General features: G+C 41.0%; 1 protein-coding gene across 4 annotated transcripts in view; it reads left to right on the forward strand.

Annotated features, from left to right (window-relative positions):
* The window catches only part of LOC119917960, a 76,997-nt gene that overhangs the window by 5,118 nt on the left and 49,513 nt on the right, over positions 1-22,366 (forward strand). For 3 of the 4 annotated variants that reach the window (XM_038738425.1, XM_038738427.1, XM_038738428.1), the window contains 2 exons: positions 1,106-9,472; positions 14,784-14,849. In XM_038738425.1, the coding sequence (XP_038594353.1) occupies positions 9,305-9,472; positions 14,784-14,849 (234 nt within the window). In that variant the 5' untranslated portion in view covers positions 1,106-9,304. The remainder of the gene's footprint in view (positions 1-1,105; positions 9,473-14,783; positions 14,850-22,366) is intronic. The other variant, XM_038738426.1, reaches the window with a different exon arrangement.

Consider the following 22,366-nt stretch of genomic DNA (forward strand, 5'->3'; position numbering starts at 1 on the left):
CAGACACGCTCAGACACGCTCACCCGCTGGATAATTGAATTTTACACCCAGGAAAGTCACCCCCTTCCCTTGCCGGGTCCCCTGCTACACGTGGCCCTGACAGGAACTCTCCCAGGATCAGCATCTCATCCAGGGAAAGAGTCTGAGTTAGTGTTTGTGTAAGAAAGAGGGAAATGGTGCTACAGTGTGAAGGAGGCACCTGTTTTGAGCTATATTAGCTGCCACTCCACCATTCTGGTCCAAACTAAAACCTCTCAACAACTGTTGGATGGATAGATGTACAGACATTCATGGTCCCCAGAGGATGTACCTTAATGACTATTTCTTTTGCACTACCATGAGTTTGACATTTGTGGTTTTGAGTGAAACGTGATCCCTTAGCTTTTCATCTAATATCATCACCAAAATGTTCATTATCAATTAAATGTATGACTACATACTTGCTAACGAGTGACATTCCCATAAACCTCTACTGTACTTTGTGTTTACTGTGCCTGTACCACTGAGCAGCTAGCATGTTTTTAGATTTAGTCTCGGTTGTGGACTGGAATAACAAACACACTCGGGACTTCCTGCTGATATTGACTTGCAGCTTTATTGCATTTTACTTGGCTCCCCCCTCTTCTCCTTTTCTTTTTCTTCTTCTGATTTGTGAAGGGTGTAGATTTAATGAGGGAAATCAATTAGGGATATGGGCTGGATGTGTCCCTCAGGGAAGGAGAACATGTGCATAATACTTGTGCACTGAGTGTTTGCTTCTGACCATTTAAACATATAACAATCTTGGGTTTATCAATGACTTGGATTCTCTGATTTGATATAAACATTAACTGCGAGCTATAAAGGCTTTTATTGGGCTTGACAGCTGTTTTATCACCTTCACAGAATGTGCAACAGATAACACAGAGGCATAGTGTTACCTGCAGGTGGACACTGTTTTGTAGTGGCTCTTTGGTTTATCTACACATGTGGTAAAGATGGAGATTAGACTGACTTTGTTTTAAGGCAGTGATTTGAGATATGATAGTTGTTGTGAGTTGTGATAGTCAGGGGGTGTGTTAATGATGTGAGAAGAGTGATCCATGCCCTCCCTCTTTACCCTCAGGCTGATGATCTTGTCGGCAGCGGGATGTGGGTCACCGCTCTCACCAGCTCCCTGACCAAACACAAAAGGTGTTTCCTCCCTGCAGCCGTGGTCACTTTCACCTGTCAGTCAGACTTTTTCTGTGTCACCCAGCGTCTGTGGAGGGCGGCTCCAGGTGAATTTCCCAATGTGGCTAACAGCTCCTCCTGAATGGTTTTCTTTTCCCCATGCCAGATTCTAAGGTATGAGCAAAATCCTGCATTTAACGTAGTTTACCACCAAACCTTCCAAGCCCAGTCATATTCACTGAGAGCAAACTTGAACAATGAATGTCTAATGATAGACTGGCTGTAGGTTTCCACCTTATCGCCTTAGAACAAGAACATTATTTCCACTAGGGATGGGGGACATGTACCCCTCACTTTTTAAAATCCTATTTTGTCTCACTAGCTTTTGCAGTTTCATCTTGATTGTCTTCAGTCATCTGTGATATAAGCTTTGTTAGCATTGGTGGAGGTTGTTGGGAGAAGTATGCTTCCTGAGAGGAACATCTGCAGACACTATTTAGGGCTGTAAATATATTAAAAGCAACTTCTAGGAAAACAAAATATTGGAAAATAATATCAGAAGCCCTGCTTGAATAGACATTCAATTATTAATGCTGGAATAAGGGGGAAAATGTGTTGCTCAAGGGAATTTAAGCAGCATTCATTAAAGTACTGGAGCACAACAATAAGTAACCTCCACTGCCCAGACATTATCACATCATTACTGAATTAAAACAGTTAAAATGATCAATCCTGAACTATTTAATCTAAATCATGTGTTATGTGTGAATCTGTACTGAGTGTTGTTGTTCAGTGGTGCTGCTGGTGGACTCAGTCATCAGGTGTATCTCAACTCCTACGTGTTTGCCTTTTAAGCTGTCCTCAGGTCTGTGTTTACCCAGTCGCCTGGAACTGGCAGAACACACGGTGTAACGTAGTTGGAGGAGCATTAATGAAAACTCTGTGATTGACCGACATTCATACTGCTTGTCATACAATACCTGATGGTCTGCATGACTGCCTACACCAAACACAGTCACTCAGTCACTCTGCAGCAGCTAATCACATTCAAGTCTGACATGCAATTTCCTCAGTGTAGATGTGTGCTTTTTGTGATGCAGTTCACCTTCATTGTCGGTGCCACACTTATTCTCGTGTATGAATTTCACAAAGATGTACAATATTCCTTTTTACATTACTGAAATTAGCGGTGGAAGTATTGCTATCCATTGCTAAGTATTGCTTAGTATCACCCATAATAAGTCTTGTTTTGGGTATCCATACTATTTGGAAAGCCATTCAATGGTAATGTAAATGCAGCCAGAAAAGTAGCCTATTTATGATGCATTCAGCTCATAAATCACAACACATTGCTCATCCCTACATTGAATAATGTAAATAATTCTTGCCCTGGTAAGTTCTTGGTATCGGAACAAAATCAAATTTTGTGGTATTTTGTGGTGAAATAAAAAATATTAAAACAATCCTAGCTTGTTTGCCAGGACTGCCAAAACCTCATTTAACCTGCACTTCAACCACACATAAAAAAGAGTGAAAACAAAACATAAAAATCATTTTTGAATTATAATGCATCTATGTGAAGAGAACAAACTGTTTTGCCAGTGGCAGAAAATGTGAAGTGCAATAACAAAACAGATAAGCTAAGAACAACAAAATGAAAGGAATAAAGGACAAACAATATTCTAGACACAAAGACATAAGAATAATTGATAAGATTTCTCTTAAGTATAAAGCACAATTTATGAAATACCAATCAAAGCACTGTAAAGTTAACCAATTTGTACAATGTTCTTTTCTCCAGCAGGGAATCCCCAGCAATTTATTATTGAACTTCAAAAGAGTTTGGGACTCACAACAGACAGATTTAAAAGGAATGATCTATATATCTGGGCAACTCCAAAAGACACCGTTCCTCCATATCCCATAATACAACTTGGTAGCATGTATAATTAGACCCCTCACCTAATTCTTCTACAGCCTTCTTCTTTTAAACCCCAACCCTCCATTTTGTAATGCAGACTCTGTTAAAAATCCTAACTCTTTAGCACAAGCCACCATTACCACCATTGTACTCTTTGGAAATTTGCTTCCAGAGACACAGCAGTTATAAAATAACTGTGAAATAATGTAAAATCAATCCAGGAACTTCAGGACAGTTTTCACTGGAACCACTTCCTATCAAAGAAATAGTCTCTTTAAAAAGGCCAGTGAGGTCTGTGAATTATCCAGAGTAACGGGGACGCTGTGAGAATAGACAGATTTGCAGTTGAGTGTCATTAATTGTCATTTTTCAAGTGAGCACCAAAGATGCATTTTCATTCAGAGGCAGAAATCTCAGAGACGGGTAACTTAACCAAACATCTGCATGGCTAGATACCACTAGAGATCAGTGGGAAAAGGTGTGTTTTGGGGTAAAATTACCCTTTAAATGACTTTTTCAGCTTTACTGCCAGTTTTTATTTTGGCTCCAATTGTATCATAAATTCGAAATTCCTTCGACACAAAAACCTGTTCAACAAGTGGCCTCTGCCGGAGAAAACCAAATGTGGGTGCTGTGTGTCTACAGTACATGTAGTATATGTAACTCCTGCTTTAACACTCTCCACCAGCAGAGGATGACATTCTCCCGGTAACCTCTCTCCCATCACTCCCCCCTCCCCTCCTCCAGTCAACCTCCTCTATGTCCCCAATGACGGCCCCTCCCATCAAAGCCATAACCTCTCCTAATCCCCCCCACCCCTTGTTGCCCTGGAGACGGCTCAGACGAGCAGGTGATGCATTGACAGGGAGCAGATGGTTCCCTGTGGAGGTAAGCATGGCTGAACAATGCTTCCATATTCATCGTGAAGTCTCTCTTACTCTCGCTATCTCCCTCCTTCAACTGCGTGTACACACATAACTTCAAAGTTGAATGAATCATGCTTTCACTGACACACGCACACACGCAGATATTTGTTCACGCTGCTTTCTCAGGATTGCTGATTGAAACCTCCAACATTGTGATGGGTCTGTCAACACAGCACAGAGCACAGAGTTTGTGCAGACTGAGCAAGGTGATAATGTTGTGACAGGTTATTAGACAGGACTTGTGATAAATAGAAGCACCTCCATTCAGAAGAAGTTAGTGTACAGTACCTCGGAGGGGGCACAAGAAAAGTAAAGACAAACAATAGGAGTTCCTTGCCTCAGCCTCCCTGCGCTTGTCTGCTGCAGGTGTTTTCAGGCTTTTCGCCGCAGTAACTCACTCCTCTAAAGAAGCTCCTTCTTTAGCCCCTGTCTCCCCTGGAGATAAAGTACAGACACCCCACTCTCCCTGTCTCTTTCTTTCAGCTAACTCCTGAATAATCCAGCAACAATACAGGGCTCTGAGGCGGTGTGCAGCGATTTGCCGGAGGCCTGACTTGTTTTGGGGTGCAGCAGGGGCGGTGGAATGGCATTATGGAGATCAGCCTAATGCATGTAAAACACTGCATCCATTTTTTTTTTGGAACTAGTGTAGTGGTAAAGAAAAAGTGTGCGGCACAATAGAGCGCTACGCTTAACCCACCACACCTGGAGCACACAACAGGGGGTGAGAGTGGCAGCCCACCTCCCCCTCTGCCTCACCCATCATCACCAGCGCAACAGCACCTATCAATACAAGCTGTAAGGAGTTTGGTTGGGCTTCGGGAGGAGGGGGCTGCCTGTATTCACTGCCTGACTATGATAAAGACGCACAGTGAGGAGCCATTCAAGAGCCCTGTGTCCATAATGGAGTCACTAATAGGTGCCTATTCAGCAAGAAAAGTGTTTTCTGGAGGAGGAAAAAAAGTTTGGGGGAAGCAACAATCACTTTGTCTGCTGCCTTGTGTATGTAAAATTTATGCAGCGCTCCAGCCCTCCACCCTTTTCCAACTCTTTTTTGCTGTCTTTTCCCCCTTTCTTTAAAGAGCGTCACTGTTGAATAGACGACATGCATAGTTTGGAGTCTTCCTTTCATCCTTACTTGAAAATAAATTGAATGGTCTGTTCCTCGAGTGAGTCCAGTCCAGCAGCACAGATCTCTGAACAGGAAAACCCACTCTATGCTTCTTTTTCACTTCCTTCTCTTCATAAAACTGGTATGACCATATTCACAGGTGGCCAGTTTTTACTTAAAGTATCTTTTCTGACTTCCATCAAACATGAACAAAATAATGCATACACTGGTGCTTTATGTATCTCTGTCAGTATTCGTCATTTACATTTAAGTACTGGGAGCAGTAAGCAGATGTGAGGAAACTCTGGTTAGAATTAATGAGCTGACATATATTAAGTGTCACACAGAGGTATATTACATTGTAGTTATATTTTACGTGCATACTGTACATAGAGGTAAAACGCAACTCATCCGGCTCAACTCATCAAAATGTACTTAGTGTTTAAGTTTCCATGTTAGTTTTTTAGTATAGTTCAACCACAACAATTCACTTGCCCTGGAGTGAAGCAAATTAGTCACATAAAAAGAAAATTGCTTATTGAGTTAAGTACACTAATTCATTCATGACACTTTATGATGCTACTCTTAAAGGTCAAAACAACAAAAAAAGTTTGAAAGGCTGCATGTCCCAACCTTTTTGTCACAAAGCATGGAAAATATTTAGAATGTATAGCTCCTAGATTTAAATCTTTGCAAAACACATCTAAACCTTTTGATCAATTGACACTAAAATCTTTCAGAAGAATGGAAAGGAATGTGAAGAAGATCAAACCCTTCTTCACAAATACTTCGAACCGCCATTCATTTTGCTGATGGTTAACTGTGAAGGCTGTGTGAGGATTCGTCACCTGGAAGTTAAACTGTTGTATCTTCAGACTTTCCAGTCATTATAAAATGTACTTAAAGCCCCTGAATGTGAATGTGGTTTCCAAAAGGTATTTCTCTATAACTCTAAATATTCATGACCAAATAAGCAACAGGTTGAAGTTCAGGGCTTCATCAGGACTGTGTAGGCATGGTCTGATCAGACTGACAGTGCTGGCGACATAAGCCATCTACCTGTCAAAAGATTTTAATCCAAATTGTGGAAGTATCTGACTTCGCCCTTTTCCAACACCTTTTCTGCCCACTTCAAACTAGTGAGCATAGCACAGAGAATCTCTTTTGTGATATAACCAAAATTCTCATAACTTCTGACCCAAGAAGTCACAAGAAGTGGACTAAAAGAAGTTTCAGAGCTTTTACATCTTTACATACAGTACATCTTTGATATTAAATTAATATATGTGCATAGTAAAAACAACTCATGCAGGGTACCACAGAGACCAAAATCTGATACCTCATGAGTCAGGGTGATTTAATGAATGAATGATCTTGTTTCTAGTAAATCCAAAGTAAGATAAGGTTGGACTTGTGAGCAGAGTTTTCTGAAATTACAACTTGAGGATAATTTTAGCTGCAATAAAATGTGTTTGTCATGTTTTAACTTGAATGAAAATAAGCTCTCACACCAATCTAGTCAGTGTTTGTCATATAATAACAATTTGAATGTAGAGCGATTTGGAATACATTACATCTCTTGCTGCTGTTCAGGCCTGAAGGCTGCCATTGCTTTGGTTCTAGCAACTATTTTTGCTGCTGACTCCCCCCCTTGGTCCCGAGGCACCAGGGAAGCAGACCTTGTGGGTGAGCTGACTAATCTTGAAATGCTGGAACCATATTGAAAGAGAGGGCTTGAACTGAGAAATACTGGGACCATATTGTGTTGCGTGTCAAAGGGCTTAGCTGACAGATTGATGAGATGAGGAAATAACGGAGCTAACCGGGGGGCAAGAGGAGTTAGCAAAGGGGGGATCCCAGCATGGCATGGTAACCAGGGCTTGGAGTCAGAGCAGGACTCCCCGCAGGCCTGCCGGGCAGAGCCGGCGCAGGTCAACGCTCTTTGAATCCGAGTCCTGCAGTCGACAAAGGGCAGCATGCAGTGGGCAGGGCTGCTTTCCTTAGAACTGCTTGAAAGCTCTTGTAATTGTATTTTTATGTGTTTTGTGAGAGGCTTTGTCAGCTTGTGTGTGCTGATGTATGTGTTTATTTGTGTGTGTGTGTGAGAGAGAGAGAGAGAGAGAGGGAGAGAGTGCATTTGCAAATATGTGACATCCAAGAAAATTTTATAACGGTGTTTTAGTCTTACAGAGCAAAAATGTTGAAAAATAACAACATTTTCATTTCATCTTAAAAACACACACAATTCACTGTAAATGAGCCACTGTAAGCTAAGTGTCTTAGTTTCAATGGTTTTATGTTGTATTATCAACAGTGATAGCTGAAGCGGTAAACAAAGGATTTTATTTGATGTTTTTCAGTCAGAAGTCAGAAAGGACTGAAGATTAAAGCAGCTAAAATCAATGGTTTTATATTAACAATGGATCACATGACCACTTGTATGTGAGAGGGTGGCCCGAAGTGACAATCTCAATTACAATTACAGTATCTTTCAGATCATCATTTTGGTTTTCCAGCCCAAGTTTAATTTTTTCGGATGTAGCAAGAAGCTGTTTTCTGTCAAAAATCTCTTAATCTTATCTCTACTGTATACTACCCACTCAGCACCAAATAGCAGACTAAGTTAGCGACTAGCTAGTCTAGCTAGAGCAGAGCTAAAAGAGAGTGAGTGTTGGACTGGATATTCATGAGTTGGACAGACACAACTCCAAATATATGCTAATGTTGCTCTGTATCTGCTGGGCGTGCAACTGTCTGCTTGAAATTTTTGTGTTTGCAGCTTGTTTCTTCTGTCCCAAAAACTTGTTATTGCACGTTAACATTTCAAACTGAAGAAAATGCTCATTGATCAACTGCTGTCCCTCAGCCAGATGTTAAAAGCATGCATTGAAACAAGGATGTACTGACTATCCAAACTTTCTCTTCATAAATAAAAGCATTCACATCCGTGCCACAAACCTACTGCGATTTCCAACCTTACTTCCCCTCACACAATGCATTTTCTGGCAGTGTCTTAGCAACTGGCATTGTGGCATCTGGATTACCCAAAAAGCACTGCTGAGCCCCCATAGGGTCGAACAGAGGGATACCTAAGAGTGCTTTAGGAAGGGAGATGTAAAGGAAAGGTTGATCTTGATCTCAGATGGTCCCAAGAAGCTTTAGTACATGCCACAAGTTGTGCTATTATGGTCAGAGGATTTTCAAGTTTCTTCTTTTTTATTCCTTTGTCAGTTTTAAAGAAATTAAACAAAGCATTTTTCTGTTTGCAGCTTCAACAGATTCTGCAGTGGGCAAATATCTTTAAGTTTAAAAGGTTTCTATTTTCCCAGCTGAAGTAGAACATGGGTTGTGAATGTTTGGTCTGGTCACCATGGAAAACACTGACTACTCCTCACTTGTCCACAGCCCTTGTTAATATTACACCAAGAGCTAATTTGCTAGGGTTTTGCTGCACTATAAATCTAAAGATGGAGAACCTCAAACTCAAGTCACACTCTAGATAATAAGCTCTGATTGGAGATACAGATAAAGGGCTGTTCAGAACACATACACAGCAGCACATACACACTCTACTGAGCTCTGATTTGTGGAATTGATAGGGTCCATTGTTTCCACAGAGCTTTCCACTATATGCCCTGTAATGTAATTATGGCCAGGAGATTTATGCAGCTCTATAGCAGCCCAGAACCTGATCCATGTTGTGTCTGGAGTCAGGCTGAAAAGCTGTCCAGCTGGTCCTGATTTCTGTTCTGGCCTCTGTCACTGTGTGGGGCTACAGTGCTGTTCACTTCTTAATTGATAGCTTTGGTTTGTTGTAGGCCTTGTTTTTGTGTTGCATGTGGAAGGGACACAGAGTTTAAGTTTATTATTTCCCTGCTGCAAATTTGTAGCAAACTGTGAAAGAAATATTGTCTTGAGAAAAAAAAACGAGATTTTTTGCTTGCAAAGGAAATGGATGTGCATGAGAGAGTTGCGCCAGTTGAGCAGAATGGTAATTATTAACAGCCATAAGCTATTTACACATTTTTTAGTCTCCCACAGAGAGGGACTGTGCAATTCCTCTACCCTTAAATCACGCAGCTACAGAGCGTGAAAGTATGTTATTGAACTTTTTCTTGTCACTTCAGGACTTCAGGTTTAAATGTTCACACTTACAAGAAGAGGAGTAAACTGAAGGACTAGAGCTCATTGGACATGTCTGCTGTCGAGAGAAGAGGCGCTCCAGAGCCCCACTGGGAAAACAGACCTTCCAGAAATCAGGATTTGAAGCGTCATCAGAAGCTTCTGGCTTGGCCCAGGCATCCCGTCAGCACGAGCACCTGGCTGCCTGACGGCTCCCGCTCTGCACACCACACGCACAGGGTGAGTCTATCCATGCCCACCCAGCTATTCCTAAATCCACAGCTGATCGGCCTGCTGCCGCCACCGCCTACAACGCCAATATCCCAAATGAAAGACACGTCAAACGCTGTTGAATATGCCCCATGTAGAGAACAAGAGAGAGAAGATCCATAAGACCCGGAGCATCTGTCCACCTCTCTGACACTAATGAATGTTAAGTAGGTTAGCTGCTGGTGTGCCACTGTCCCACAGGTCATTGTGACTGGTGGTGGCAGCGGGACTGTGCTTTTGTCAGGGTGCGCCAACCCCCTGTGAGACATCTAAAATGGCTGGCCTGCTTACTCCTGCACACAATTCCAGCACCAATAGTTGCCATATTGATCCCCCTTGCTTGCAGATTAAAGCATAAAAGGACCTCTGTCCTGCCAGTGGGGGTCCCCACCGACTCCCAGAGCTCATTTCAGGGTCACAGAGTCCTTGCAACCCCCTGACCTGGACCCCAACCTGAACACACACAAACACCGGTATGAGGCAGGACAGAACCCTTTCCAGGGATGAACCCCATTAAACAGGATTGGTCGGATGCTCACATTCACGGCTCATTATAGCTGACCCCGGGCTTTCTCTCTCTCAATCTGGGTGCTCTCCTATTCTGTCGCTCCCTCTAACCTGGCCAAAGCCATGCTGAGGTGGTCACCCTCTCCTTTTGTTTGCCATTGATAGCTTGGCCGTTTGCTTGATTGTTTTCTGAACTGGATCTCCTCATCAGCTGTGTTGCACTACATTGTCGAGTTCCTGTGGTGTGCTTTTAAAGTTTTGTCTGCGCTATAGAAACTGTTTAGCTCTTTTGTTTCAAAGTTTGTTGGTTTATAGACAAATCCAGCAGCTGATTTGTGTGTTGCAATCTGAAGCACCGCTCCATTACTGCTGCGGCAGACCTGAACACATTGACACTGTGAGTGAAGCAGATGTGTTTGGGTTATCATGGTTAGCAGTTGCAGAAAGATGAAGGTAGTGTGGAATTAATGGCAAAACTATGATTTATATCATAACACATAGTAAAAGTAGATATTCTTTCAAGAGTACTAAGCTAGCAAGAGAAATCCATGTTGGTCCTTTATCTGCAAGCCGTTCAAAATACAAAAGATTTAAAGCAACTATAATAAACTTAAAACATTTTTATGGTAATATGTATCAAATGACATTGTAAAAACACTGTGAAAGGGATGGTTTGTACTGATGAACCTACAGTGAATCGCCAGATTCTCTCTGCTTTATGGTGCTTTATAGCGTTTTTGTTTTTCCGGGATGTAAATGTACGGTTTTGTATCACTCTCATAGCTATTTTTCACCAGCTGCAGGCTGCTGTTTTTTTCGACAAAGCTCTGATAGACCCGATCTCTGGTTTACATAGCTGTTGAACACAGTGGAGCATTTAGCAGCTAAAGAGCCAAATATTTCCCTCAGTAGTTGATAGAGACCAAAAACAGAGCTAAAAAAAGAGTGAAAATGTACAAACATATGTCAAGTTGTCAGAAAAAAGACTTGAAAGGAATGCAAATGTTGCGACAAAATTTTATTATTGCAGGTTTTAAACACTTTCATGGGGTAGGGCTTATGGATTTTGGCTTCCATTTTCAAAGTTGTAGTTGTTAATAGCACTAAATATTAAAGACGTCTAGCCATCTCTTAAAACTGAAGATTAATCTTATTTTAATAGCATTTGATGACTATATTTTAACATTTAAGTGCTTTAAAAGTAAAATCCTACTGTGTGCATACTGTGTTATACACAGGTTTACAAGTGAGGTACCACTGCAGTAATGGCAGCTTGTTTATTCCTGCATACGACCCGAATTTGTCAATATAATACCGTATGCGTGTTAGTCTGTCCTTGATGCTGACCTCACCAGGATGCAGCTCTGATCTGTGGATCTCTGTTCAATGCCTGCTCCCTTAATTAAACGTTGATTAAATGGCTATTAATGTGCCCTGACTCACAGACAGGGTGTAATCAGGTGAAACGGAATTAATAAAACATCCAGTGCAGTGCTCAGGAGAAGGAAGGGCTCCCCTGAGAAAGACAAACAGATGGCGGCAGGAATCACTAGAGAGAGGAGAAAGCAGAGTGGGAGAGGGGATAAAGCAAAGACCAGCCACCACTTTGGTGATTAGCTCTAAATTGGTAATTTGATCTAGCCCTTTCCACCTACTCATTATTGATAAGACTGACCATATTTGAGCATATTTCCCCCTACTGGCTCAGACCGGCACCACAGCACTTCCTGTCTACTTGTGTTTTGCCAGCCCACGCCGTTTTGTGCTCAATGGATCTGACAGGAAGTACCTTGAGGTGGAGTTTGTGTGGGAAAGCTATCGACACATGCACAGTGGAAATCCCATCTGCTAGGAATCTCCCTAATCTCATCATCTGAATTGGACAAGGAAAAGAGGAGCAGCAATCACTTTAGACAAACCCTATATGGGATTATGTGTTGTATTTGTGTGTCAAATGATGACATCAAAGACAGAAAGAGGCCATTTTTGTTTGAGCTAATAGAATATTAGCTTTGTTTTTGGCATTGGTTAACAAATTAATGTCATTTGGATTCTTATAGGAAATTTTGTTCTTTATTGTCATCAAATTAATAGATTAATCATACCATAGCTATTGATATTGAGTTCCAGCTTAGCAGCTATACTGGAACTTATGATCTTCATTAGCAGGTGGAGTTTGCCCAGTTGTCATGGATCTGTAGAAATATAAGAAATTTCATTGGAAAATGCTCCCACAAGGAAAGTGTGCTTAGAAAATTGTTTAATTTAAATGTACTAAATTAAACTGCAATTGTGCAAACTCCATCTACTGATGACGATTGTGTGATACGATCAAATACTAAATGGACTTCATGGTGATACTGTTTTGTCAAATAGCTAGTTTCATAATCTATTTGCAGGCCTGCCCCATTAGTTACAGTTGCGTCTGTCAGGCTTTCCATTCTCACAGGGCGGCCACAGTTTATAATAATAACTTGAAAACCCCACCGTTTTTTAAAAACAAATTTCTAACTTGCGACTGGTACATTTTGTCAGATGTGGCTAGCTAGCTAAGTTATAGTTAGCTCCATGAGTTGGTTGAAAATGCTGTCTGCGGCTGACTTGTTGATATTTCCAATCTACTCGCTTTAAAATGAGTGCACTTAATGGCTACATACATGCTTTTGTGCTTAAGACTGAAAGCTGTCCCAGGCAAAAAAGAATCAGAATATTCACCAGTAAATGATTCCTTTAAAGGACATACAAAGAAAAAGCATTTCTTCTTGCTGGGCTAGTTATTCCTATTATAGTATATATATAATTGTATACTATTATTAGTAAACTAAGGAAAAATGGGCAAAAACCCTTACATGGGCAAAAAGTACCTTACATTGTTGAACAAGCAAGCAAGAGGTTAGATTTTTTGCTTTATTGTTCATATTTTGAATTAAATTTCAGTAACTGTTTCCATGTAGCAAGAGAAGGACAGGATGACAACTAATGCTATTGGGTTTGGTTGGGTTTGCCTGACTGTAAACTTCCCCAAATCTGATAGAGCAAAACAGAGCCACTATCGTTAACTATAGTGCCTAAACTGTGATAGCATCAAGTACCAGGTTCCACACAGTAGAGAAATACTATACAGTGGATGTACTATCATGAACAAGTTTTTATCTTTATGTACCCTGTAACACCCCAAAACATAGATAATAATATTCTCCTGGTCTTGGAAGTAATTCTGAATCATGTAGGTAGTAAGCAAATTATCCGGATATGCTAACGTTTACAACTTATGATAGCACCGCTTCAACTTATGGAGAAACCCAAAGGGGTTAGTGAACAGTCAATTGGTCATATTTTTGGTATAGAGTTGCAGTTCCTATAAGTTATAACATAATAGTTTCAAAGCGTTGGTTAAGAATTCAGAAACCTAATGTTTTTCTCTCTCTTGACCCATAGAACCGCTTCTATAGTCTTATCTATTTTCAACTGGTTTTCATAGACACATGAAATTAATTAATTAATTAATTAATTAATTTTTTCTTACACATTTCCTTATTCATTTGAATTGCCTCTTTCCGTTTGCTTATTTTCTGTTTCAGTTCACATAATTTCTCCACATTGTTCATCACAGTCCAACCCCCAGCCACTTCATCCTTGTGTCTCAAAATTTACTTGATTTCACATTCACCATATAATTAGTAACAAGAAGGTCACTGGGCCACAATTCACTGGTTCCCCTTCAGCAAATTATTTGGCTGCAATTAAGGCTTCAGTTAAGGATGGAGGGCTTGCGAGGTATTTCTGGCATAATGTACATAATCGTACGTGATGTGCTTTGTTAAATACAACAGGTATGGTCTAAATGATGCCAATAGACAAAGACGATGAGATGGCCAGACCTACGCTGCCCTCTAGCCTCCCTTAGTGGCACTGAATGGGTCTGACTTGAGAGTCTGGCTGAATCTGGCAAAGAGCTCCACACCAATGCACTCCAAAGGAAAGTGCAACACACACATGTATGAACACATCAGCCTCCATTGTCCTACCACCCTGCAAGCCCCTCTTGCCCCCTGTCACCCACTCTGACTGGGGTTACAGCCCATGAATGAAGGGTGAGTCCTGGGAGGATCTGCTCTCTTGCTCCCTGGAGTGGATCGACTCTGAAGCTGACTCTGTGCTTCTGGGAGCTGCCAGGAGCTGCAAAGAGAGATGGATGAGCTGCTCTGCTGACTGCTGGGCATTGGCTGGTGATGTGGCTGCAGTGATTGATGAGTTAACATAGTGCCCTCCTGCTCCATGGGTCACCGTTACCATAAAACCACCATACTCTTCCTGAGGACGCTACATGTTAAAGAGAAAGGGGAAAGAGATAAGGAACAGACGTTTTGTAAACTGAGCAGATGTTGGAAAGTGGCTGCGTGGGAGACCAGACTCCATCATTGAGCCTTTTGCTGTAGTAGCTCAAACCACTGGAAGTGTTTCACAGCAGCTCAATAATCAAGACAGAGGGGTTATTAATGCACTGGTGGGGGGTTAAATGTCTCTGGAGAGCCCTCTCACTGTTAGATCTATATTTGTTTTGCCAGGCTTCAGTCATTGTTCTCAGCCTGGGGTCCCACGTAGCAGGAGATTGAGCTACTGAAAGCAGTTAATCTCTCAACTCTTTTGATTGATCAATCTCAATCTGGCTCTGATAAATCTGTTTTTAAATTTGAACACGTACGTGTTCCCTCTTTTTTTTAATAGTTTTTATATTTATATGGCTTCTTTTCTCTCTCTCCTTTCTTTGCAGAGACCCATGTATGTGTCTTTTGTCAGCAAAGCCATCTTGTGGGATAGAGGACTCTGCCACTACACCGTGAGTGCTTTATAGTATGTGAAGTTCATACCGGTGTTCAAAGTTGGATTTAGCAAACCCTTGTAACTGCTCAAACTTCTCATAAATTGCTAATATATCCTGAAAAAATCATAATTTGATAAAATGATAATTGATCATTAGCATAATTGATCATTAGCATGAACACCGTCAATTCTTGCCCCCATCCTGTTCTCTTTATATATGTTGCCGTTAGGGGCTAATAGACAAGCACAACCTGTTATTTCATTGTTATGCAGATGACCTGCACATTTATCCGCCTATGAAACCTAATGACAGTGTTGCACTAAACTGCCTGCTTAATGGCATAAATGCTATTAAGTTGTGGCTCTCGGAACTTTCTTAATCTGAATGAAGATAAAACTGAGTGTATTGTCTTCAGTACTAAATGCATGTCAAACAATCCAGCTTTAAGTCTGGGAGTTTTGACTTCATGCGCCAAGCAAACTGTCAAACATTTGGGTGTGATATTCCATTGCAGCTTGAAATTTGACAAGCAGATTAGCAATGTTGTCAGAACGAGCTTCTTCCAAATTCGTCTCCTGGCTAAAGTAAAGACTTTTCTTAATAGGCACAATCTAGAGAAGGCGTATTTGTCTGAGCTTTTAACTTTGGGTGGGCAAAATCGGCTGTTGCGGTCTTTGGATCAACGGTCCCCCCTGACGTTCGCACTGTAATGGATTTTGTTCATTTTAAATCAAAACTTAAAACTTATTCTGCGATGGATTGGTAAAGTGCTATATAAATAAATGTTGATTGATTGATATTATACAGTAACTCCTGAACTGTAGGTTTTATTTTATATTATTTAGATTTTAGTGGCTTTCAGTAACATATTTAAACTCCAGGTATTTAAAATAAAATTTTCCAGTCTCTGTACATGCACATGTATGACAGGTCTGGGCCAATCGTGCCGTATAAGAACAAATCAGTGATTCTTGCTGGAGGTGCATCGATTCTCATTTTGTGGATCGATATATTCAACGTTTGAGAGCTGTTGTAGGAGGCTCTTGGGGCAGCGGCAGTGGCTCAAGGGATAGAGCGGGCAAGCGTACAACCGAAAGTTGGCAGTTTGATCCCTGGTTCCTCCAGTCTGCATGTTGAAGTGGACCCCAAAGTGTCATAAGTGTATGAATGTTATTTCTGTTCTGATGTGCAGTTGGCATCTAAGCTTTTGGCGTATGAATCTGTGTGAACGGGGGACTTTGACATAGCTTAAAAGCTCTTTGAGTGGTTGCAATAAAAATACAGATTTACTATTTGTAGGGTGGTAACCTATTCTTCTTTTCATTATTGATATGTCTGTTAGATACTTTTACAATTCACGATTAGAAATTTCAGACAATAGTTAAAAATGCCCATCACAGTTTCTAGGAGTCCAAGGTGAGGTGATGAAAGTGTAGTCGACCAACAGTCCAAAACCCAAAGACATTCAATTTATAATAAAAAACAACAGAGATAAAGCAGCAGTCCTGAAACCAACTTAAAATGACAGTTACTGATGGGATACTGAAATTTCATATATAAGTTCAAAATCAGTAAAGCTTTTAAAAAATATAACCAAATCCCACTATTTGTGCCTCGCCTCTAACAAGTACAAAGAAACACACACTCTTCTTTCTCTCCTCCAACACTCAAAAGTCTCCACCTCTCCCCTTTGCTGAAAAGAGTCTGTGAGTGGATGTGCCACAATTAACAGTGGGGTTTCCATGGGGACAGCAGAGTTGTGTGGGCTGGCTTCCTGTCTTGGCCTCTGGTTAAACAAACAAGTAAAGTCGACAGACAAAGACGCTCGCTGGTCCTTACAGCCTCATTTACATCCTCAACTGCCTTCAGCACTTCTGCATTCAGCAAGTTTATCAGGCCTGGCATCACCCTCTGCCGTTCTCTATCTCGCCACTGCTCCTGCTATATCTTATAAATCACAAGGGTATTGTGATGGTAAAAAGTGCTCCTGTCATACAGCAACACAACTTTTACAACAAGCGTATCCCTGTCTAAACAGACACACAGTTGTTGACCTAGCAGTCTGCTTTATATAGGCGTCAGAGCTCCGGTACTGTCACCCGGGACACGAGCTGCAATGAGACAGTCCAGGTCAGAATGCACAGGTGCCCAAACAAGACGACAGAGCTGCAGAGTTCAATATATGTGTGTAAGTTCAACCCAGGTTTTTATGGTTTCAGTAGCCGACTTGTAGTTTTCTTCAATAGTGAGCGAAAAGAGAAAAGCCTAATCACGGCCCACACTTTCTAGTCACACTTTTGCACAGGTTTAAGTGTGGTCTTGTTTTTAAATCATGTATTGTAGTCAGTGGTGAAAAGTAACACAGCACATTTAATGATACAAATTTAAGGTTCTTTTTTGCCTATTTATACTTCCACTATATTTTATTGACAGCTTTAGACACATGCAAATATTCTCCTTTGAATAATAATTTGTATCTGATATTGTTTTCCCACTAAGAAGTTCAATTACAAGATTATAAATTCTTAAAATTACATCTACTCCTTCTCCCTCATTAAAAAAAATCCAGAATCTATGAATGTTGACACAATATGCCTACATCACTGTAAAGTTTATTCTCAGTGTATGTGCACTGGAGGTTTAAATTTTCCACACAGTTGGAGTTATGTAAATTGCATACTGGACCATGACTGGCTTTCAAACTAGTTGTGATGTTATGTCATCATGCTCATACACCACATTTTAATGTCAGATTTAAGAGAAACTTTCCCTCTTTAGCAGATGAATGTGAAAACAGCCATCTGGTGTCAAACTATGCACATACATCATTCTGCACAACGAACCTCAGACATCCGAGTGAAGTAACAACAAGCAATACTCATGTTTTGAGTGGAGGGGAAAATATACAAACAGCTTATGAAATATAATTATTTTTTATAGATCCAAAACATACAGTGGGGAGAACAAGTATTTGATACACTGCTGATTTTGCAGGTTTTCCTACTTACAAAGCATGTCTATAATTTTTATCATAGGTACACTTCAACTGTGAGAGACGGAATCTAAAACAAAAATCCAGAAAATCACATTGTATGATTTTTAAATAATTAATTTGCATTTTATTGTATGACATAAGTATTTGATCACCTACCAACCAGTAAGAATTCCGGCTCTCACAGACCTGTTAGTTCTTCTTTAAGAAGCCCTCCTGTTCTCCACGCATTACCTGTATTAACTGCACCTGTTTGAACTCGTTACCTGTATAAAAGACACCTGTCCACACACTCAATCAAACAGACTCCAACCTCCACAATGGCCAAGACCAGAGAGCTGTGTAAGGACATCAGGGATAAAATCGTAGACCTGCACAAGGTTGGGATGGGCTACAGGACAGTAGGCAAGCAGCTTGGTGAGAAGGCAACAACTGTTGATGCAATTGGAAAAATGGAAGAAGTTCAAGATGACGGTCCATGTCCCTTTTTTCTGGGCCTCCATGCAAGATCTCACTTCGTGGGGCATCAATGATCATGACGAAGGTGAGAGATCAGCCCAGAACTACACGGCAGGACCTGGTCAATGACCTGAAGAGAACTGGGACCATAGTCTCAAAGAAAACTATTAGTAACACACTACGCCATCATGGATTAAAATCCTGCAGCTCACGCAAGGTCCCCCTGCTCAAGCCAGCGCATGTCTGAAGCCAGACCCGTCTGAAGTTTGCCAATAACCATCTGGATGATCCAGAGGAGGAATGGGAGAAGGTCATGTGGTCTGATGAGACAAAAATAGAGCTTTATGGTCTAAACTCCACTCGCCGTGTTTGGAGGAAGAAGAAGGGATGAGTACAACCCCAAGCACACCATCCCAAACGTGAAGCATGGAGGTTGAAACATCATTCTTTGGGGAAGCTGTTCTGCAATGGGGACAGGACGACTGCACCGTATTGAGGGGAGGACAGATGGGGCCATGTATCGCGAGATCTTGGCCCACAACCTCCTTCCCTCAGTAAGAGCATTGAAGATGCGTCGAGGCTGTGTCTTCCAGCATGACAACGGTCTGAAACACACAGCCAGGGCAACTAAGGAGTGGCTCCGTAAGAAGCATCTCAAGGTCCTGGACTGGTCTAGCCAGTCTCCAGACCTGAACCCAATAGAAAATCTTTGAAGGGAGCTGAAAGTCTGTATTGCCCAGCGACAGCCCCGAAACCTGAAGGATCTGGAGAAGGTCTGTATGAAGGAGTAGTCCAAAATCCCTGCTGCAGTGTGTGTGCAAACCTGGTCAAGAACTACAGCATGATCTCTGTAATTGCAAACAAAGGTTTCTCTACCAAATATTAATTTCAAATATTTATGTCATGCAATAAAATGCAAATTAAAACTGTTTCCATTCACAACAGTATGGTATGAAAATCAAGTAACAAACACTTACCTGAGTCGTGTAATCCAACACAATAAACATTTAAGGCAAAGAATGATTTGAAAATTCTGCAATGCGTTACCTCACAATAGTGTAATTATGACAAAAACAGAGGAATGGATAACACAACTCAAGCAAGTTCCTCCATAATGTATGGGAATTAATGACCAATGGCTGCCTTGGGTGATACAAAATATGTTAAAAATTTAGATTATTGTCTGTGGTGGGAAGTATAAGTGATTTGTAGTGAGCTAAAACATGCACCACCACCGGCATAGTCCTTTAAAAGAGTACTCCACCGATTTAGCATTGCGCTTCTACGTTATTGTCGGACTCAAGATGGACAGTTTTAATATATAAAAATGGATGCAAGAGAACAGGAGGTATCACCTTTTTTATTTTATGTGTTCTTCTTCCTTGTCAAAACCTGGCAAATACATTCCCCAAAGTGCAACTCGACTTCTGACATTTCAGTCAGACATTCAGGTGTGTTATGCTAGTAGCTGCTAAATGTAGCCTCTCGCCTCAAGCAGAGATAAGGGCTACAGAGGTCTCACTTCTTCTACACACACACACACAGATTTTTTTTAATTGTCAACTTGTAGTCTTCAGCCCCAACCTGACACTGACTCAAGTGACATTACCCCAACACCTGTAAACAGATTTTGATGTGTTAAATCAGCTAAATAAAGTGTTTGAATACTTCTTCCACCACTGCATGTTGCTGTATTCGTAGGCCTGTCATCCTGTGCTTTGCTGTCTTACGTTGTTTCAGGATGTTGAAGCTTTAGAGGAAAGAGTTGCCTGGCCCTCTGGTGTTGTGAGGGCCTTTAAAGGGGGGTCATTGTCTAACCATTGAAAGTAGAAAGTTGCTCTGAATGCTAAGCTGTATCTGAGCCTGGCTTCTGACACGAGCTGATAATCAGATTTACTCCCCTGAATCCGCCGGACTCCACAATGCGCCCCACTGTCGTCGTCCCCCGCTTCGCCTCTTGCCAGCCCCCTCGCCAGCATCCCGACCCTTCATCCACCCTCCCTCCTCCCCCGCAGCAAAGCTAATTACACCCCGCAGAAACACAAATCTCCATGATTTAAAAAGTCACTCTTTTTCAGGGGTTTAACCTTGTTAGGGCCTAAGCCTGGCTTTCTTGTGCATCAGCTCTGTGAAGAATTCTCTGTTCCGGCAGACACTGGGACATAGACACACTTCTGTCTTTGCTCGTAGTCGTCCGCCTGTCAGAGGGTTCACTCAGAGGCAGTGTAATTAAGTATGTGTGTGTTCATGTGTGTCTGTATCACTGCTTATGTATGCTTGTGTGTATGTGTGTGTTTAGAGGTGAGGGGGGGTGAAGGAGCACACGCAAGTCTGTCCTCTGCAGGCCATCTGGGACTCTGACTAACTTCCTACATTCATCGAGCAGCACTACTTGTACATCTCAATCAGGGAGCTGTTGACCACAAACAGGCCCGTAATGACATTAACCAGTTCTGGCTGTGTGAGGACAGCGTGTGGGTTGCCTGACGCCAGGAGGTCAGCCTGTTTCCTGGGGGCCTGCAGGGGCCCGAAGGAGCCCACACGAGTGTTATGGGTCTGCAGTATTACCTACTGTCTCTGAAGGAAATGCCTTCCTCTGTGACATGCTACATTAATGTTAATCCCTTTTCCAGTAATGATTAGAGTACCAGAGTCATTTGAATGGTAATTTTGACTAATTGTACTTTTTTGACTTAAATATTTGATTAAAGCTGAAGGATCAATAAACAGTAAACAACTCTCTACATTTTATCCATCTTTAGTATTCAGTTTTTAATGTCTGGAAAGAGGCGCAAAGATCTGAATTTGTGAATTCTAACAAAAAAGAACCTATATAGAAAGTTTATTCATTATGGCCATTATTAGCTTCCATACACAAACCTTTTCTTTTGATTCAAATATTTCCATTATTTTGAGTTTTTAAGCAGAAGATAATTATGCTTGTCAAACAAATAAGAAAAGATAAATAGACATCAGGTTTCTCTGATCATTCCAAGAAGTGCACAAGTGAGATTAAGAACTTTATTTGTAGGTAAAACCGAACATGAGAACACCTGAAATGTCAGTAATTATTCCTGATAGCAATGAAAAACTGTGCTTGCACAACTACGGTAAGTAAGAAAGTTAAAGTTGAACCTGGAAGTCTGGCATTAAATGTATATGGATTTCTGCAGTCGACAGATGGGTGATTTTGTTTGGCAAACCGAGTGGGTGTGTTTACAACTTGCGTTCCTTTCTCGCTCAAATCATCACAACATCACAAATGGGTCCACTAGACGCTGTTAGGAAGCTTTCAGTCAAATCACACAATCTTCATCAGCAGATGGAGTTTGCCATTTCACAGACTTGCTCATGTAGAACTTAAAATCTTAAGACCCCAGTTGTAATAAACTAAATTATCCTTTAATAAGAATATTTTTCTGATATCACTATATTTCACCATATGGAAAGTGACGTGTCATATAATCAAATTGATGATGAACTATGAGCTTCACACCTGGAAAATAAAAACCTGTATAACTTATTTTTTTTATTTACAAGACACATTTCTGTTGTCTCAGTATGACCACGGCATTGTGATACTGCTCAGCTGAGAGTCAATTAAATATTATTGAATTAGGGCCAACTTATTGATCTAGATGTGTGAAGATAAGCAAGACCAAGGAAGTTCATTTGTATATTATCTTTCAAACACAGAGGCAATTCAAAGTGCTTGACATAAGGCAAGAAATTTATTATAATGACAGGTACAAACACAATAAAATAGGAAAACAGATAGATTGAAACAGATTACAATTTAAAAAATAAAACTAAATGAAATACAGATGGTAAAAAATGCAGGAAAGCAATCATCAATATCTGTGGGTTATTAAAGAAAAAGCTAATAATAAGTAATATTTTGAGTATAAATTGCTCTTCACGGGGGGATTTTGCACTGAAAACTCACCAGTGTGACTATAAGTAACATCAGTGTTTGTAAAGGGCACACAGCTTTGTCCTGTACTCCATGTATGATTGTGTTTGCATGTATGCATTAAAAGAGCTTCTGTGTGACCTGTGTTAAACATTTCTTGCCCAGACC

Source organism: Micropterus salmoides, unplaced genomic scaffold (assembly GCF_014851395.1).
Source record: "Micropterus salmoides isolate LMB-PRFRI ecotype aquatic unplaced genomic scaffold, ASM1485139v1 Ms_hic_scaffold_23, whole genome shotgun sequence".
In the NCBI taxonomy this organism is placed as follows: Eukaryota; Metazoa; Chordata; class Actinopteri; order Centrarchiformes; family Centrarchidae; genus Micropterus; species Micropterus salmoides.